The sequence below is a fragment of the Colletotrichum godetiae genome, assembly GCF_030913485.1.
Source record: "Colletotrichum godetiae strain CBS 193.32 chromosome Unknown BDP55scaffold_10, whole genome shotgun sequence".
Classification (NCBI taxonomy): domain Eukaryota; kingdom Fungi; phylum Ascomycota; class Sordariomycetes; order Glomerellales; family Glomerellaceae; genus Colletotrichum; species Colletotrichum godetiae.
Genome location: NW_026851258.1, coordinates 759445 through 778714, shown reverse-complemented (window position 1 = coordinate 778714; position 19270 = coordinate 759445). Strand labels below are relative to the sequence as shown.

At 54.2% G+C, this 19270-nt stretch overlaps 6 protein-coding genes across 6 annotated transcripts; 2 read left to right on the top strand and 4 right to left on the bottom strand.

Moving 5' to 3' along the window:
- Positions 1-881: 881 nt before the first annotated feature.
- On the top strand, positions 882-6566 carry BDP55DRAFT_737222 (cytochrome b5-like Heme/Steroid binding domain-containing protein; the record flags this gene model as incomplete). Its single annotated transcript, XM_060580371.1, has 6 exons — positions 882-917; positions 1164-1355; positions 1409-1449; positions 1505-2277; positions 2348-2639; positions 2695-6566. The coding sequence occupies 6 exons, from the start codon at positions 882-884 to the stop codon at positions 6464-6466; spliced, it is 5106 nt and encodes a 1701-aa protein (XP_060432594.1). The 3' UTR covers positions 6467-6566.
- Positions 6567-7315: 749 nt separating this feature from the next.
- Positions 7316-12194, bottom strand: BDP55DRAFT_547319 (ABC transporter; the record flags this gene model as incomplete). Its single annotated transcript, XM_060568729.1, has 16 exons — positions 7316-7342; positions 7439-8280; positions 8331-8396; positions 8446-8495; positions 8546-9075; positions 9124-9296; positions 9363-10074; positions 10131-10385; positions 10444-10804; positions 10858-10935; positions 10987-11005; positions 11058-11562; positions 11611-11665; positions 11720-11807; positions 11858-11963; positions 12039-12194. The coding sequence occupies 16 exons, from the start codon at positions 12192-12194 to the stop codon at positions 7316-7318; spliced, it is 4023 nt and encodes a 1340-aa protein (XP_060432593.1).
- A 1903-nt stretch (positions 12195-14097) lies between these two features.
- BDP55DRAFT_655545 (uncharacterized protein) lies at positions 14098-14323 on the bottom strand. Its single transcript, XM_060574323.1, has one exon. The coding sequence runs from the start codon at positions 14261-14263 to the stop codon at positions 14108-14110; it is 156 nt and encodes a 51-aa protein (XP_060432592.1). The 5' UTR covers positions 14264-14323; the 3' UTR covers positions 14098-14107.
- A 122-nt stretch (positions 14324-14445) lies between these two features.
- On the bottom strand, positions 14446-15434 carry BDP55DRAFT_726252 (serine hydrolase FSH; the record flags this gene model as incomplete). Its single annotated transcript, XM_060579123.1, has 4 exons — positions 14446-14633; positions 14704-15228; positions 15317-15335; positions 15390-15434. 4 exons carry the CDS (start codon positions 15432-15434, stop codon positions 14446-14448), a joined length of 777 nt encoding a protein of 258 aa, XP_060432591.1.
- Positions 15435-17709: 2275 nt separating this feature from the next.
- On the bottom strand, positions 17710-18493 carry BDP55DRAFT_33315 (uncharacterized protein). The gene has a single exon (XM_060566861.1). It carries the CDS (start codon positions 18303-18305, stop codon positions 17913-17915), a length of 393 nt encoding a protein of 130 aa, XP_060432590.1. The 5' UTR covers positions 18306-18493; the 3' UTR covers positions 17710-17912.
- Positions 18494-18717: 224 nt separating this feature from the next.
- On the top strand, positions 18718-19230 carry BDP55DRAFT_629433 (uncharacterized protein; the record flags this gene model as incomplete). The annotated part of the gene is made up of 1 exon (XM_060572020.1): positions 18718-19230. One exon carries the CDS (start codon positions 18718-18720, stop codon positions 19228-19230), a length of 513 nt encoding a protein of 170 aa, XP_060432589.1.
- Between the last annotated feature and the right edge of the window lie 40 nt (positions 19231-19270).

Genomic DNA, 19270 nt, shown 5'->3' with positions numbered 1-19270 from the left:
AAAGAACAATTGTGGATCCTGGCAGATCGGGGAAGGAGACATGGTGCCACAGGCCCATAGTACTACGGTGTAGGTCCTTCCTTCCAGAGACAGAGTTCTGGGAATTGAACCATATGTGACGGATTAACGGCGGCTGATTGGCCGAAAGCACTAGTCCCCATGGCCCACATGGACGTTACCGGCTCCTGCCAGCTGAGGCTATTTCCTTTGCAACCCCCGGTCATTTGCCCTTTTTCGCACCTCACCTCGTTGAGATCCTCAACCCTATTTGTCTCCAAGAACAAACATCAATCAATTTACCTCGTGGCATTCGGATCCATGTGGATTGAAAAATTCCCGGGAGTCATCAAACCCCCAGAACATACACGTGTATCCGTAGGCCAAGTGCCCAAGTGGGCTGAGAATCACACTACGAGACGTAATGGCCGCACGCCCGCGACGACACATCTTCCCTCATTCTGCTCGACTGCCGCATAAGATCAGCGATGGCCCCAAGGACGCATGATGATCCCGGCGAATCCAGTGTCTTGCAGCATGTCAGTCGTCTTGGCATCCTCATAGACCCATGACACCCAAGCATCCAGACTGGAGGAAAAGGTCAAGCCCAAACTTGGGAGTTGGGATGGCGTCAAGTCATCCTAAGACGTGGCTGCTAGCGTGTTTGGGCCTCGTGGAGTTGAGCCGCTGCTCATTACACGGTCACGTCTCCTGGCGGGCCCGTCGACTCCTCTGCTCATTGGTCCACGAGCTCCTGACGGCTGTGAATCAGAGTTCAAACGACCGCGGAGACCTCCCGTCTAGTGACCCTGGTCTGCGGGTACTATTTTGTTTGCCCATGGGACGGTATGCAGGGGCCCAACCGCTCTCTACTACTCTCCTACATGGCGCCCCACAACGACATCGATGGCAACGATGGTGTTAGTCTTTTGAGGCGTCCCTTTTAGGGAAGCCATGATGCCCAAGGAAGCAGGCTTCGTCCGTCTGCTCTGTTTCTCCAACCAACTTTGTTCTCTTGTTTTTGGATCTGTAGGCTTGAGGCCATTTTCATTCTTTGCCCTGGCGGTTGTAATTTTCCCCTGCCCTGGCGGCCATATTCAACTACACGTCTAATTCTTATTCACACTGCCTGTTGTCGGATCTGCCTTGTCTATACTACCTCACAGGTCCAGCACACTTACATCGAGATGGCCTTTTCAGAGAGATCATGCCCCGTCTCGGGCTCAGTAGGAGGAGGTGTTTGCCCAGTCGGCGCCAACAAATCAGGAAGGCAGAGTAGATCAAGCAGTCGTGTGGGCCCACGAGGATGTTCGTTCTCGGGGTTCTCCCAGCCTGGCGATATTCACACAGCATTCGATGTAAGCCTTGAACAACCTTCCTCATACGCTCGAACATACTAATATCATGCCAGATCCCTCGAGGAGTTGATGCAGAGGAGTGGCTCCGAATGAGGTATGCTTAGGTGTTGCTACTCATCTTCCCCAGCCAACTGACTTGACTTTCGCAGAGAGCGGAAATCCATCAACCATGTTCTCTATTCCCAATACCCATCACAGCAAGAGATCGATTCAGTCAAATCACAAGCAGAGTTGGATGCCTTCAACGTCAACGAGGCAGATCTGTTGGCAGTCGCACTCGGAGCGCCAGCCAGGCAGGTGATGCTAAGAGCAGAGGAAATCGGTACTCAGACAGGTTGGAAAGACGGCTTTCTCAGCATAGAACATGGCTTCTGCCCACCAGACTACGACGAGGCGGCCGGCGCTCTAGCTAGATCACCAGGCCGCGTCTGGATCGACCTTGCCGAACGCATGCCCGGGTGCGTTTCCCGCGGCCGAGTCAGAGAGTCAATCGCTGCTGCACCTGTCATCGAGGGCACGGCAGATGTCATTCCCGATCAGGCTCTTTGGGCTGCCCTTGTCTCGCTCGGCATGCTCTGCTCCATCTATCGCTTTGAGCAGAAGTACGACGGTCACGACGGGGTGAATGCATCGATGAACCCCACAAAGTTGAAGCTGAACTGCAAGATGGGCGACTACTTGGGAGAGGAGCTCGTCGGCATACCTCTCAGCATTGCTCTGCCCTACTTCCAAGTATCCCGCCGGATGGGCCGGACACTCCCTCACCTGACGTTTGTCGACCAATCTTCATACAACCTGAAGATCAAGGACGTCACATCGACATACCCCTACGTCGCTCGTTTCGACAACATGGAGCTTAGATGGCCCATGTTCGGTGAGCGCGCCGAAGTAGCCTTCCTCAAGGGTGTTGCAGAGACTTCAGGTTAGTGGTGTTACGTCTTCTGGCATTATTCCTCATCATTTGGTACTTCGTTGCTAACTTGGTCGGTAAGCTTCCTTCCAACACGGGCCCGACGCTATCGCAGCATGCCAAGAACATGTCATGAACCGCAATAACGAAGGCCTCCTCCACGAGATGATCCGCCTAAAAGAGATCCTCGAGCGCATGCCCAACGCCTTCCACTCCATTTCAACAAATCCCAACGCCGGTGAAAACTACGTGCCTGTCCAGCAATGGGTCCGCTGGGCCAAGTTCTCCGCTCCTCTCTCAAAGCGATGCCCCGCCTCCTCAGGCCTGCAGTTCCCGCCCTACTTGGTCATGGATGCTTTCTTGGGCAGAAATAAGTAAGTCGAGCATTACCTTTGGGCTTTGATAACCAGTCACTGACCCTGTTCGCAGCTACACCTCTTTCCTGGGTGCCGAGGGTGTTCACCTCCGTGCTTGGTTCCCGGCCAACCTCCGCGCCTTCATTGCGGCTATCGAGTACCACTACCGCATCCCTGAATACGTCCAAAAGTCAGGCGACCCGCGTCTTATGGGCGTTCTCGATGGTATCGTTGAAGCCTATACTGGTGAACGTGGCTTCATGGGAGTGCACCGCTACAAAGTCTTCGGCATCCTCGAAGTCGCAGCCAAGACTGGCCGAACTGAGACCAACGGTGCATCGGGTGCATCAGACGGCGAACGCCCTTGGGAAGAAACCCATCGCCAGTTCTCAGAGGCAATGAAGGAGCGTCTCGAGCCCTATCGAGGCAAACTGGCAATCGAGCCGCACCAAATGCGCGGCACTTTCGAAGAATGCCGCTACGTCACCCGCGTATTGAACAGGTCATTTGTGGATTCTGATCCCTCACGCTCAATCGCAATGGTCACGCTCGATATCCGGGAGACTGGCATCACCTTCGCACCAGGTGATCGCCTGGCCGTGATGCCCTTGAACGGGTGGGAGGAGTGCGCCAAAGTCATCGCCGCTTTGGGCTTGGAAGAGCACATCGATACTCCAGTCGACGTCAGCGGAATCTGGGCTCGCTTCGAGATGCATCTCGGGTCTGTCAGGAGAACCGCAACACCCAAGCTGACAGTCGGCGACATCCTACGACGTGGTCACCTTGCCCCAATCACCAAGAATATGGCCCTCAAGATTCATGGTATGCTGCATGCATCCTCCAACACCGTCTTGCAGGTCCTCAGCACGGATGAGTGGCCCGTCAGAGGCTCTTTGGGCGACCTCTTGCAGGACGCCGTCACGGACACGCCTCCACAAATCTGGGATAGAGTGTTCAACCTTGACAATCTCGCATGGCTTGCGGATCTCGTTCCCCTCGAAGTCCCCCGCACCTATTCTATCGCAAGCTACACGGAAGAACTCCTGCCAGAGACCGTTGACCTCGCGGTGTCCCGTTCGGAGTACAAGCTGTGCTCTACCTTTTCCAGAGGCAAGGAAATTTCCCGCGCTGGTGTCTCCAGTGGATTCCTGAATCCGCTTGTTGAGATGGGCGACATTGACTCAGACGACGAGATCCTCATTGGCGTCTCCCGCCCAGCAGCCTTCCACCTCCCGCTTGACCCCATGGCACCCTGTGCTTTCTTCGCCGGCGGGAGCGGCATCGCACCCTTCCGCAGTTTCTGGCAGGCTCGTCTTACACAGAGCGGCCTGTCTGGTGGCAAGAACCTTCTTTACCTCGGTGTCCAGAACCGTGAAAAGTTCTGTTTCGAGGAGGAGCTGCGACAGTACGTCAACGCAGACTTCATGGAAGTCCACGTCGCCTTCTCGCGGGACTCTCGTGGTCTCGCTTACGAGGGCCAAGATCTAGTGGAGAAGCACATCCCCCCTCGCTATATCGACACATTGATTGTCGAGCAGGGTCTGCAGGTCTGCGACCTTGTCATGTCTAAGAAGCAGGGAGGTCTCGGCGGCTATCTCTACGTCTGTGGTTCCGTCTCCGTGTTCGATTCCGTTATGAATGGAATCAGGAAGGCAATTTACACCTACAGAACAGCCACAGAAAAGGGAGTCGACCTGATTATCGACAAGGCCTTTGCAGAGAGACGCTTCATGCTCGATGTTTTCATGACGCCCAAGCCCCTGCCGTGCAACCTGCCGACGATACCCTTGTCGGAATTGGCAAAGCACACAGGTCACCGCCCCGGTTCTCGCATGTGGATCGGGGTACACGGCAGTGTCTACGATGTCACCGACTTCTGCCCCATGCACCCCGGCGGAACGCTCATCATCAAGTCCAACGCGGGTGTTGACTGTTCCAAGTCATTCGACAATCTCGCCCACACCAACAACCCTGAAGTCTCTAGTCTCTTGACGAAATACTTTGTTGGGCACTTGACCCCCAAGCCTGACTACGGCAGTGATGAGATCTCCGCTTTGCACGATCTCTGGTCGGCATACCTCCGATCCACCGTTGAAACTCTGGTAGCCCATCAGTTTGAGATGTACGAGATCATGGGCGCATCCCTCGAGTCTAACTCGTCACATGATCCTGCAGGAAGCAACAACATCTGGCTGCGCGAGAGTCTGCCCAACATTATTGCTGTCCGTACGTTTTATGGTTACCAGAGTCGATTGCTTCAAGGCGGCTTCTCGGCTCTATTCGGCCACAAGCTCCAAGAGCTCGTCCTCAAATTATCGTTCGGTGTCGCCAGTGCCAATGGCCCGGCCGCTGACACAAAGCTACCCGACGTCTTGGGCACCGTGGCGCGCTCAAAGACAAGCGGAGACGCGGCGCACTGCACCAAAGAGGTCGCCCTCGTCGGTCAATTCGTGTGCGACGCTGACGCCTCACTTCGCTTCCAAGAACGCGGTGTCTTTGCCTACGCCGCCCGTAGCGTCGAGCTCGATATTGCCCTTCTTGAAGACCTCCGCCAGGAGGCATGCACCGGCATGGACGCTTTTGATAGCATCGCAACCTCTATCAATGACTCGTCCGATCCTGATGTTGAGAACACCCGCCTCACTGCCCTTTCCACGTTCCTCCTCCAGGTTCTCGAGCGTATGGCCCGTCACCTCGAGGTCTTCTACGCCCAGCTTGCCCGCTGCTCCGTCTACCAGCCCAAGCTCGAACAGAACCCGGCCCGGACCCGCTGGGCCCTCGTCCGCCGCCGCATCCGCGACGGAAGCCTCTTTGTGCTCGCCACCAAAGCGGAACTCAACCCGAGCATGCTGGAGCAGCCGACCTCGGCGCCGTATTACATGTCAAGAGCAAACCCGAATCAGAACATTGACTTTGACCGGGTCATGGCGCAGGTGCAGTCCAGCTTACATGCTGGAGGCGGCCATGACGCCTCATCCCCTGCTTACCACGGGCAGCAGCAGCAGCCTCTGACCCTCAACGCTGTGCACCAGGCCCGAGGTCGCAGCACAGGCGATGTCAGCGCGGTCGCGAGTCGCGAAAACGCAGGCGCGCTGCGGGCCATGAACAGTTTCGTTGAGAAGAATAGCCGTGCCATCCGCAGGCTGAGTAAGATGCCAGCTGTTGCTATGAACTTTGAGGACATCCAGAGGGCCGCACTGCTCGAGATGTCCCAGCACGGCGGTCCGCTTTCACCGCCAGAGATGGCAGGCGACGCCATGTTGGGTCTAGGTCTGGGCCCGGAACACGCCCTGAGGCTCTCCGGGAAGCATGGCAACAACGGCAACGGGAACAGGGTACTTCCGACGCCACCATCGAGCCGCGGCTCAAGTCGCTCACCAACGCGATTCAACCACCCATATGGTATTAGTCAACAACCACACGGGAAGCCCACAGCGGAGATGCTGCTATCCAAGCTGAATCGGCCTCGTGGCGCATCGCTCACCCGAGGAGGACCACCCTCGGGTCCCAATTCACCCGCTCCTTACCCTGTAATCGGCTCTCACTCTCCGCCACTCAATCATCCCGTCGACGCGCAAAGCGCCCTGAGCTCCATGATGAGCCGTCTCAACACCAGACCTCGCAGCGGCTCCGCTGCCATGTCTTCAACCAGCCATCACCACCAGGCCATGGGCGGCGGGCTAGTACGCTCGAGATCTACCATGAGCATGGGCAGCGCTGGAGCCATGGGGGGCAGTAGGGCAGCGGCTGGCCATGTGCCGCAGAGATCCACGAGCTCCCTCCGGGCGCTGAAGCTCAGGAGCGTGATGGAGCAGAGCGAAGAAAGGGTCGCCCCTACGTTTTGACGTGGTTCGTTGTGTGTTTTGGGTTCGGATGTTTTTATGACGAGGTATATGTAATGTATCTCATCTCCGGGTTCTGTTTCCCGTCGGCCACCGACAATGGGATGAACGGGCGTTCCTGTGAGTCTGTCTTTTTGGTCGCTCGACGACCACAACGACGAGAACGATGGGTGCTTGGCGAACTTGGCGCGCCCCGTGTCCGTCACAAGCCGTGGATCCGACGTTTCCTGGGTCTACGGTTGTATCCGAGGGGTGTTATGTTGTGTGTTGTTCTTTCAATGTCCATGTTATGCGATTTGTGTTTGTGTGTTGACGCCTGGGAACCCAGAACCCAGATTCCAGAGGCCCCCGGACACCGAGAAAAGAAGAAAAAGGGCTTCAATGGGGAAAAGTTACAGTTTCTAGAAGAATGTGTAAAATAGAATTGAAATATGAAAAAGCGTTGAACGTTTTCATTACTGAGGTTGTTATTCTGGTGACATGTGAGGACTGCTCAGTGACCCGATGCTTACGGGTTGAAGTTGCAAAGACCTGATTGAGGCGTCGGGGGAGTGTGGTGGATGCTTACTATCCCATGACCGCGACTCGAAATGATCAATCATCGTATTGAATAGAGAAATTTTCCAAACTTTAATAAAGCTATATCTAAAATGCAAACGAGATAGCATACAAAGTTAATGACATTGAGAGTAAAACAAGTAAGTGGTGAAGATGCACTTTGTGATGAAGTAATTCGCAAAAAAGACCCCGTGGTATTGATGTTAGTTGTACACAATCTTTCTCTGACGCCTTTACCACATTCCCCCTCTTGTTTGTCTAAACCCTAGATAGAGAGAGTGAATACTTTGGATTTTATTTATCCAATGCTTGTGATTGACACTATTGAAAGTTAGTCGATGTTCAAGGGCCTTTGGGAATACCAGAGACTGCCGTGCAGTGGCTTCGGTGGAGCAGGGAAACAGGGAGAAGACTGACCATCTGGAAGTAAATGCCCTTCTCGGCAATCAAACTCGCGTGATCACCCCGCTCAACGACTTTACCGTCCTGCATGACGAAGATGACATCGGCATTCTGCACAGTCGCAAGCCTGTGAGCGACCATGATCATCGTCCGGCTACCCTTGGTGGCGTCAAACACGGCCTGGACGCCGCGTTCCGTCTCGCTGTCGAGCGCACTCGTCGCCTCGTCGAGCAACAACAGTGACGGCCGACGGATGAGCGCTCTCGCGATAGATACACGCTGCTTCTGGCCTCCGGAGAGTGTCACGCCCGCGTTGCCGACCTGGGTGTTGTAGCCCTCGGGTAACGAGATGATGAAGTCGTGGATACCTGCGTCGCGCGCCGCGGCGTGGACAGCCTCGTCCGACACAGCATCTTCATCCTCAATACCGAGCAAGATGTTCTCACGAATCGAACCAGTGAAGAGATTGGGCTCCTGGGAGACGAGCGAGATGTTCTTGCGGTAGTTTACGAGGTCCAGCGTCTTGATGTCGTGTCCGTTGTAGAGGATCTCGCCGCCGGCCTGGAGGGTGTAGAAGCGCTCGAGGAGGGAGATGATTGTTGTCTTGCCGGAGCCCGAGGGACCGACGATGGCGGCGAACTGGCCTCGCTCGATTCTCAGGTCTAGGCCCTTGAGGACGGGGAGCGTTCTGGTGGGGTAGCTGAACCAGACATCCTTGAATTCGATCTCGACGCCCTTTTCGTAGTGGACTTCGTAAGGGACGATGTCGCTGACGCCCTTTTGGGGTTGGTTGTCGTCGTCTTCGTTCTCGCGGAGAGCTAGAATGCGGTCGGCTGCGGTCTTTGCTTTTGCGATGTCTATTTGACTGTCAGGTGCGTTCATGCCTGGAAAGTAGCGGGGGACGTACTGGGACCAAAGCTGAGCCATTGACCGGCGCTCATGCCACCTTGAACTACTGCAATGTAGACGACCACTGTGGACTGTCAGTAAATAGTCGACCATGTTAGGTCGTCGATACTCACTGTACTGGAAGGGCGTGTACTCGTGCCTAGAAAGCAGCTTGCCACCGTACCTAGAAGGAGTCAGTGTCAAATGTCGGAAATCGTATCTAGTGTCACTTACCAAAGCACGAAAGCCATGCAGAGCAACGAAATACTATCGCTGAAAGAAAAGACCATGACAGAAAAGCGAGATTTGCGGAAAGCGTCCTTGATATGATCACTGAGCAACGTATCGTAGCGGTCGCAGATTCCTTCCTCCATCGTAAGACTAGAAACGGTGCGAATCGCGCTGATACTCTCAGACGCAAACTTGGCGCTCTCGGCGAAGACAGCATTATTGGCAGTCTCAAAGCTGGTCTCATGCCTCACACGGTAGAACATGGCTGCCACAATAATAGGCATGGATGTGCCGAGGGCGACGAGGGTCAGCTTCCAGCCAAAGACGAGACCGACGACGACGCAGCCGATGACGTTGAAGAGCGAGATGAGAACGAAGGCCATGTTTGTTCCCAGCAGCTGCTGGAGCATGGTGGGATCGGTGGCGAGGCGGGCGGTCAGGGAACCGGCGGAGTTGCCCTCGGCATCGAAGAATGATGAAGGCTTGTAGATGATGTTGCGGAAGTACTCCTTGCGGTATACGCGGACGATACCCTGGTGCATTGTTAGACAAGTTTCAATAAGAACGAACAAGCAACTTACGAATCCGATGGTGGTGGTAGCCCAGCCAAGCAGGAAATGACTGATTCCCACGCCCGTGGCAAGGTACATGAACATTTCACACCAATGGTTGGCGATGACCCTCAGGAAGTTGCCCCAGTATGAGAATAGTGAGACCAGAACCGCAAACAGGTAGGCTTGGACGGGTGTACTCGCTGTAGATAATGTCAGGAACTCGACTCTAGCCGGACGGTGGGGAATGGGTTTGGAAGGGTGCTTACCTCCAGCACCGAGTGCTGCAAACGCGATGATGATGTAGGTCTTCCATCTCTTCTTCTGCTCACCGAGCAACTGACCAAAACTTCCGAACATGTGGAAAGCCTTCCATCGACCCAAGCATCCTCTCGGCTCCTTGACAACCCTCAAGCTACCGGCTTCGATGCGCTCGAGTTCCTCATCGGAACCATTGATCTCGTGAAGATGCTGGAGCATGCCAGTGGAAGTACCCTCGCTGCTGGGTCGCTTCTCAGTGAGATCGCCGGTACTGCTACCACCCTGAAGCGACTTGTGAACAGAAAGACGCTCAGGCTCAGGCCGTCTCCAGCTGAGGTCGCCAAACAGAACGTCCTCTTCCTCCTCGACTCCCATGTCAAGCTTCTGTGCAGTGGCCAGCAGGAAATAGGGACCGTCGACTTGGGCCATGAGCTCCTCGTGCGTACCCTGTTGGACGACCTGGCCCTTGCGAAGAAGGATGATGCTGTCGGCCTTTTTGATGGTTCCGAGGCGATGGGCAATAATGATGGTTGTGCGTCCCTTACATGCGCGGTCGAGAGCGGCCTGCACGATTTGTTCGCTGCGGACATCGATGGCGGAGGTGGCCTCGTCGAGGATGAGGATCTTGGGCTGTTTGACGATGGCACGGGCAATTGCGAGACGCTGGCGCTGGCCACCACTAAGCTTAATACCGGCATCGCCGACTTCGGTTTGGTATCCCTGGGGTGTGTTAGCATCCTGAAAATCTCATGCGAGGGCCATTCGGAAAGCTGTACCTCGGGCAAGCGTGAGATGAATTCGTCGGCGTAGGCATCCTTGCATGCCTCCTCGATCAACCTTGCCTTGACTGCCTGGGACTTGTGCTCCCACTCTGTTCCGATGAGACCGTATTCGACATTCTTGAAAATGGTGGTGTTGAAGAGGGCGTTGTCTTGCTGGACCAAGCCGATTTGGCTACGCCACCACTTGGGATCGATCTCGCTCAGTAACCGGCCGCCGACACTGATGATACCGTTGCGGAGCCAGAGAACCTAGCAATGATGTCAATCAACGTCGCAAGAGTTGAACTACAAGCGGGAGATAACTTACCAGCTGGTTGGTTTGCATGTCACCATTGAATTCGTACCATCTCTCCAAGATTCCGACGATTGTACTCTTTCCGGACCCCGAGGGACCCACAATAGCAGTGACTTTACCGGCTGGGAACTTGAGGAACAGGTTGTCCAGAATCTTGACATCGGGACGCTTAGGGTACACGAAGTTGACAGCCTGGAAGACAATATCTTCGGCGGCTGAGACTTCGGGCGCCTTGAGCGTCCCGTACGTGGCCTTGGGAGCGTCGATGATGGTGTGGAAGATGGCGTTGGCATCGGCGGCCTGCGATGCCGACTGAAGTGGCGCGGTAATCTGACCTAAGGAGGATGCCATCATCATGATGCAAAGCAGAACACTATATTTCGGATGAGCTGATCGAGGTTGATCCTGAGGGATGAGTTTACTTACACGATCAAGGATGTGGGAGTCGTCAGAGCCATCATGGTGTACATCTGGAAAGCGTACCAAAATGACAGGGCAAAGGTTCTAAAAAGAGTTAGCTGACGAGCTGAAATGTCCGCTGGATCAAATCCTTACGCGTAGATGGCGAAAAAAACTTTGAAATGTTAGCATGGAGCAACTCTATCAACGAAGTCGTGGCAACTCACTTAATCCTTGCTGAATAGCAATGAGCCAAGCCATGCCAGCACCCCTCTTCCTTGATTGATCCGCCAAGAGTCCGTACTTCGCAAGTAGCTTGAACTCGGCGCCACACGCAGCGAGCATTCGAATTGAGCTGAACGCCTCGGTCGCGACGGAGGCGGCCTGAATATCCATGTCCTGGACATCCTTCAGCCTCTTGATGATTGGCGGCGTGGTGATGGCGTAGACGATGGCGATGAAAACCAGTCCGGAGCTCGTCGTGAGCGTGAGAAGCCAGTTGTAGGCGAAGGCAATGGTGAAACCAGCGATAACGACAGCAAGACTGGAGAAGAACTGTCCCATCTTCTCGGAAATACCCAGCTGCAAAATGCTGGCCGTGATGGTGATGATGGCGGCTGTCTGACCAGGCGCCAGCATGTCCAGCATTGAGATTGGGAGACCGAACAGGCATCGCAGATAATGCAAGCGGATCTTCGCTGAGATGCGAAGACTCGTCATGCGGAAGCCGAGCTAGTCGTGTGTTAGTTGACGCAAAGTCCCTGTAATTGTAGTACTCACATTGGAGAGGTACGTCAGGATGAGTCTGGCGATGAAGAGATAGACGATGTATAATCTGTTCAAGTATCAGTCACATGAAGCCAAATTCAGATGCATGTTGGAGACTTACACTCCTTGGTTGACTGCCTTCTCAAAGTCGTCTTGTGTCTCTGATGTCCCTTGCATGAAGAACCCGGTAAAGGTGCCGACGAGTTGTCCTAGACATGTTAGTAACCCGGTATAGTCCTGCGTGGGAAGATGCACTGACCAAAGACAATGTTCATCACCGGCATAGTAAGGCCAGCACCAATGGCACCAAAGATGGACCCTACTATGATGAACTTATCGAGTAATGTTCCATAGTGGAAGATTTTCTGTAGCGCGAATTAGTAGAGAACAGGACAGCGAGACCATGATGGCGACCAGGCGCTGCAATCAATCGAACATACAAAAAAGTTGCGTATCGTCAACAACGTCTTGGCGTTGAGCTTGTACCAGGGCTTCTTGGGTTCCGCTGGGGTGGAACCGGGATTGGCGGGGGCTCCCGCGGCCCCGTTGGCCGCAGCCGGAGCTGCCGCATCAGCGGCGCCGACCGGCGTGGCCATGGTGGGTTCGGGTGGTGGAGTGGGTCTAGTACACCGGGATGGGCAATCGGGTACCGAGTCCGGCGGCAGATGGTGTTTGGGTTGCAAGCTATGTGGAGGCCCGGGCCATGTGGTAACTGACCAGGGATCGGCGTGTGGAGGGGGCTTGCTTAAGTGGTAGATTCAGTATACTTTGACTAAATGTTCGTGTCCTTATGCGATGTTCGATACCAAAATCGAGGCAAGATTTGTCAAATGCCAAAATGTGCTGCCTCTGAGATTTGAAGGTGGCGTATTTTGTCGTCCCGCGGCAGTTTGTAACAATTGAGAAAGAACAAGCAGGCGACTTGCCAGGATCCAGGGGTTGGAAAAGTTGCCAAATCGCAGATGGGACTTTGGAAGAAACCACAGCCAAAACTCGAGCAGGAGGGGAGGGGAGGGGAAGGGGGAGAACAGGGCAAGGGTTTGGAAAGGGGAAATCGGGGGATGGGGGGGTATCGCTGTGAAATGGAGGGAACGGCACATGTAACCACTAAGGTTGTCAACGGGCCACCTGGGTGATGGAAGGGCTGTGTTGATTCCGCATCGCGGTTCGAAACAGCGAAATCGACCCAGCGCCGAGAGAGTTGTTTGGGGACGAGGATTGTGAGATTGCTTGGTGGGATAGATGGGATGGATTTGGAGACGGAAGAGAGAGAAAGAAAGTAGGTAGGTGCCTTTCTTGGAGAGAGAGCAGGTGGTTGATGCCTTGGGGCTGAGAGGGGAGGCGCCTGGGCAGCAAAGACAAGTCTAAATTGATGATTCAACGTAAGAAACGCCCAAGTGGAACTCAATAGGGAAGGGAAACCCAGACCCAGAGGGCAGAGCGTGTAGGAGAGGAAGGCCCATGGAAGGAATGGAGGCAAAGATGGCTGAGAGTGTGTGAGGGTAAGCTCAGATCGGTCTTGGAGGGGGGAAAGCGGAAACGAGTAAGGGAACGGACGTGGTTTCTTCTCTCTACCCGTGTGATGTCAAGATGAAACGGGGAGCATGTGTTCTTGTTCTCTTTTGCTGGGGACTCTTCTCTTTGTCTTGGGTGCGATGCTCCAGTTTTGCCGCTTCTTTTCGCAGGTACTTCCGTACGTCTTCTCGCTCACCTCGTACTTTTTCCGTGTCAAAGCTTTACATCCAAAGCGCAATGCTTAGAGTGCGAAATAACTACGGGATACGGGTACCATTTTCTCATACCCGCATATGCAGGTTGAGGGGCTATCTGGGATCGCCCGTGCGGAAGGATGGATCACCTTCCGGCTCGTCCCAGAGTGGTCTGGGGCAAAGCCAGGAAACGCACGCTTTGCGATCCAAGACAGGTATTGCACCCAACCCCCCCTCCTCATCCTTACCCATCCCTACCCTTCATCACCCTTTCAATCTCTCCATGTGTCGCCAATCTCTGACGATCAATGCCTAGAAGGGCAATCTGATGGAGAGATTTCATCTTTTGTTTTACAAGTCATGGGAAGTGGTGTCGATGGTTCGCAGATGAGCGGCATGGATTGGCCGGCCGGAAGGCAGGCAAGCCAGGGGATACGATCCCGAGGATACACGTGAAGGGAACGTTTTTATTTTTTGCCCAACGCATTTTCTCTGCCCATGTTTGTGTTTAGGAACATGTGTATCCACGATATGTATTTCTGGCACATGGAGTATTTGACATCTTCACTCCAAAGGCTAGTTGACAGATCCATATCTTACCTATCTCACCCTACCCCATCATGACAAAAGAACAAGACTGTAGACTCTACGGATGTCGTTTCCGCCGGATCATGCATTTATGCGCCTCAAGCTCTAGCCAGTCTATCAGTCACATTTGACATATTGACGGTCCCGTGATGGGAACTCCTGTCAAATGTTCTGGCAACGCCATCTAGAATTTCTAGCTGCTCCCGTCTGGCCTAGTTAACTACTAACCCATCCAAAACCCCCTTGAAGGAGTTGGTGGCAAGAAACATGATTTGAAAATCCATAAAGCCAGGAAAACCAAAAACCAATGCGAGAAAACCCAAATAACCATAATACCCGACTCCAGCAGGCTCCAGGATATGCGGCATGCCAAACACCCGTCTATCTCTAATGCTGATACGAGGAAGGAACCAGTCCCTTTGCTGTACCTCCTTGCCCCGTCCATAAATCCAAAAAAAAAAAAACCAAAAATCCAAAAACGACAATCGATGCTGATTATCCGGGGATATTCCCTCAACTGGGACCACCCTTCCCCCACACAACCCCATCCTTACGACAGAAGACCCTCTTCTTGCATGTCAGCCTGGGTCTCACGGATGATGTCGCCAAGCTCCTTGATGGTATCCTTGTCACGGGGTAGGGTGTGGCCCTTGGCGTGATCGAAGAGATACGCAGTGTCAGGATCGCACATGTTGTACAGAGCCATAGAACCATCGACATAAGGATCCAAGGATCCGACTGAAAGGAAGAGGATCATCAGCATTCCTCCGGATAAGCAGCATTGAAGCAATGCGAATGTTTGACTTACTGATGTGCAAGGTGCGGGCCTCGATGCGCTCTTCGCTCTCGTCGGAGAGGACCAGGGCGTGGGTCTTGGGGTCGACCGGAGGCCAGCCAGCAAAGAAGATGCCGTACTTGAACGCCGGCTTGATGCCGGAGCGCTTGAGGCGGCGCTGCTCGTAAAGCATAAAGGTGGATGCCACGGTGGCGCCCTCGGAGTAGCCAATGATGCCGTCAAAGGGGCCGCGCTTCGCGACAATGTCGGCAAGGAACTTGATGGCTCTGTCGGTGCTGCGGTGGGTGGTTGCGATACCCTCTCTCATGAGCTCTCTCATCGTGTCCTCGGGGGTCTCGCAGTCGGGGAAGTCACGAATGCGCATAAGGACATCGTCGCTGTGGGACTTCTCAACATCCCTATCGGGCTCGATAAAGCGGTAGTAGGGAGGAGCTCCGAAGTAATCCTCAAATCCCGGAGGCGGAACGGCCTTGCAAGGTCCATGGATGAAGTGGAACTGCGCCGTACCATCCTCAGTAAGCTCCTTCAAGATGGGAGCTAAAACAAAGTGTTAGTAGCAGAGTCTCAAGATTGAAGCTGCTCACGACAAGTCCATAGTGGCTCGACTGCAGGAGAGAGAACTCACCAAGTTGAACTTGGAATTTCTAGTGTATGTTAGTGATACGTCCAAGATGGCATCAATAGGTCTGAGTACTCACGTCCGAGCTGCCGTAGGCACCGGGAAGGCACAAGAAGCGCAACATGGTGAATATTGGTATGGGTTAGCGTGAGATGTGAGAGCGGAACCGAGCGAGACCGATCGTCCAATGACAAGTGAAGTGTCAAAAAGCGGGAAGCTGGAAAGTGGACGCGAGAGTATTTGTGATGAAGTGGTTTGAGAATATTGATGATTGTGGATGATGATTCAGCGAGGTGTGGAGATGAGATAATTCGATGAGGATGGCCCGGCCAACAGGAGCGTTTTAATCAATTCGAAGCTATCTAAAGAAACACTTGTGATATGCTGCGCGGTAATCGACCCACGACAAAATCATCAGCTCAGACAGGTAATGAGACGGCGCAGCAGTTGAGGCGGGACGACGGCAAGACACAGGAGGCGGCTGAGTTGACCCAGTCCCAGGCTTAGAATGACAACTCAAATCGACCGTGACCCGGAACGAATAAGGAACTTGTGAAACTCTGCACCTCATCAAGATTGAGGCGATGAGTTGTTTTGTCGGTACCTGCCGTTGAATGATGGGACCAGCCCGAACAACGGGTTGGTTTGGGCTGTCTGCTGGGAGCGTGGGAGCTGGAGCGGATACTGGGCCAGCGGCTGATGTGTGGATGAGTGCTTCACTGAAAGGGTTGGAATGATGAGGTGATGTGAGACCGGGCCTGTGAGTATCGGTCCTGAGACCGGCTTGGCAGGGTGTCCCGGTCCTCGGTCGAGGAAAACTGGACGAGGATAGACGATGTTAGTGAATGGGCGACTCAAGACATGGAGGCGAAACAAGCGCGACGAGACGCCGCGCCACATGGAAGGAATTGAGGAATGCCTGCCAGTGGGCTTCTTTGCAGAGAGGCAAGACACTTGGCAGATAGTCTGATAGGCGTGGCAGGCTGCCAGTCAGCCTCTGGGAATCCCGAGATCCGAACCCTCGGTCGACGCGCTGGTGATGCACTGGTGCAACTGATGACATGTTGGCTCTGAGGTGGACTACTTTGGGCTGGACTTCGGTCCGGCTCTTGTCACCTTGTAAGCTTGAAACGGGATAAGGAAGTGCCCGCGCGGGGGCGCAGTGTGGGTATGACAGTCTCGTCTATCTGACTGGAACGGGCGAGGAGATGAGCAGAGCGGGATGGGTGGGATAGTCAGAAAGTGTGCTGAAGAGTATGATGGGCTCGAGTGGGATTGTGGGATTGTGAGATTATGAGAATTTGCTTGTGCGTACATATCGGAGAGTGAGCGTGGATGAAGGCGGGTGAGAGAAATTGGGCGATTGAGTGGCTGGGGGATGAGTGAGTGAGCGGCGTCCACGGTAGGCGCGTGTGTGTGTGTTTGCAGAGAAGGAAACATTGTTTTGCAAAGATGCGTTTCCTTGGAACACGGCCGTTCGCTGACTTGCAGAACGACTTGACGGGATGTGGTTAGATGGGCTGGGATGAAACAGGACACATTGGGGGGATGAGAGTTCTCGTGTGTGATCCTTGTGTGAGTGAGCACCGCGCAGGGTGGTGAGCGAGTGTGGGCAGGACTCGGGTACACATTGACAAACGAAGCGTACTACAGCGCAGCAATGTCCGATGTACCTTCTTGAGGTTGACTGTAGAGCCAGACTATTACTACCTGCGCAAATCGGGTGCGCTACAGGGACAAGGCCTCTAGTGTGGCTGGCGCGTGTCAAATAAGAGCTTTGATGGTGCAACGGCACGGGAAGGAGGTGCGACGGAGGGCGCGCTTGTGATTTGGAAGCTGCCAAAGCTTTCTGACAGAAGCAGTTTTAGAAACACCCTTCATGCCTTGGGTTCTCTGCCAGTGACAACGAGTAGAGCTAGGATAGGGAGTCGAAGATTGAATGCGAGACCGAACTCTCTTGACTCGATGGAGTAGCGGTTACTATTGTCCTTGTCGAGAAGGATGATGTGTAATTAGTTGTGTCTGAGAGATGTGGAAATGTTTAAGGGAGTTGGGCTGAGGTACGAGTGGACTAGGGAAACGGGTAAGCAGAACAATGTCTTAGACAGCGTAGTACGATAAGGAGGGTAGATGCGATAGGTCGATAAGTCGATAAGGTGGATATTGCCATATGCGGTGCAACCTGACGCGACCTTACGTTGACTTCATCCTCTCAATCATCATCTCTCGTTTCTCCCAAGTCCTAATCGCCAGGTCAGGCGAAAAAAAGCCAAGGTAAGCCAATTCGGGCGATAGATCCGACTATTCCTTTTTCGGGATCCTGCACCAGCACCTGCATATGGTGCCGTTCGAAGGCTGCATTTCCCACCTGCAATCACTGCGAACTCTCTGCAGCTTGGATCTGCCGCCGCGTTTCTCTGTACCGCCAACCCCTGCTTTCTTCCTCCTTCTCTCCCCAGATGTCTCGCCCGCCGGATATTATTGCAGGTGCAGTTACGGATACTGCTGTTGCTGCTGCTGCTGCTGCTGGGTGCCCACTCAATCCCATTCGTCGGGCTGTCTTACAGTAAGACAGAACGTTGGAACGGTCGTGATTAATTTCTTATTCATCTGTACATGAACCGGCACCGCATACCTTGGCTGAGGGTCTTGATGTGCGTGATGCGATAGGCCTTTGCCCTGGTCCTGACCATGTCATCGGGACGAAAGTGGGCAGAGAACAGACGCAAGGCGCAACGCCTCGACAACCTCCGCCGCTGCTATCACGAATGTCGGTGCTTTTGACACAAGACACACTCTTTTCCAAACCGAACAACAAACGAGCGCCGATGACCAGACCAACCAAACATGAGAGCAGATGAAGAAACAAGCTCCGCCACGTTGGGTTTCTCCAGCAAAATGTCCTGCAGAGTCCACAAAACCCGCAGATAATCCCAGCAAATAGGACCAGACGGATGCCTGGAGATGGGGGGAAATATGCACTCCGCCCCATCATCTCTTCTACGGGCAGCTTTCAGAGCTGCTCTGCCTCCTTCTCAGTGTCTCTTTGTGTGTTTCTCGTTCAGTGGGATGGCGAGATGGTCAGTCTGGAGCCAGAAGCTGCAGGATCCCATCCTTCTTGTTCTCCCTTGGAACTGGATTACTGGGTCGCCACTGCAGCGGCAACTTCCAGACATCGGCCGCAAAATGGCTCCCCACGCTCCCAAAGGAAAATCCTCACAGAGCCTCCTCGAGTCCATGAGCCTCCTTGAGTCTCCGGGAGCCAATCATGGCGGCGTACAGTGCTTACATAACCAGGAACAAAGTTCTCCACTCCGGCCCGCTAGGCCGAGTCGGGACCACCGCCGCAATGACCTCGTCTCCCAGGTCCACGGAGCACATTGCGTGCTGCGTTGCCATGCCGTGCTATGCTTGGCTTTGCTGCTTCCAATGCTGCTGCTCCACCTCCTGATGTCCCAGCTCGCCGTTGCTGCTGCTTCATGGTCCAATGCTCCAGTGGAGTGATCCACCCCCAAGAGAGCCCCCAGCCGTTTAGTGCGGCGTACCGGTGCAGCACTGCAGACACCATGGCAACTCCCCTCGACGTCGACGACGACTTCACCACCTCACCTCCGAACCACGCCACCGGGCCCCCGTCCGGGAGGTTCGAGTGTTCATTGCGCTTCCATGTCTTGGTCCGAGTCAAACGTCCGGCTTCTGCATTCTGCAAGGAACTGCATACCAACCTGGCAGTGCCGCTCAACTGCAAACAAACTAAGGCACCTCCTCGTGCCATTCAGCACCCAGCAAATCAAGGGCAAACCGCCTTGCAGTTGATCATGTCTCCGAATCAAAATGACCGATTGGACGTGGAAACACGCCCTTGGACCACTGAACCGCCGGCACTGCTTCTCGCCGCTCAATGGACCGCTTATCCCTAATCCTTCTCCAGTGATGCTCGAATATGACGAACGGATATAC

Coding starts and splice junctions, on each gene's coding strand:
- BDP55DRAFT_655545 (XM_060574323.1), bottom strand. CDS start 14,263: ATGCCGCATATCCTGGAGCCTGCTGGAGTCGGGTATTATGGTTATTTG.
- BDP55DRAFT_33315 (XM_060566861.1), bottom strand. CDS start 18,305: ATGATGGGGCGGAGTGCATATTTCCCCCCATCTCCAGGCATCCGTCTG.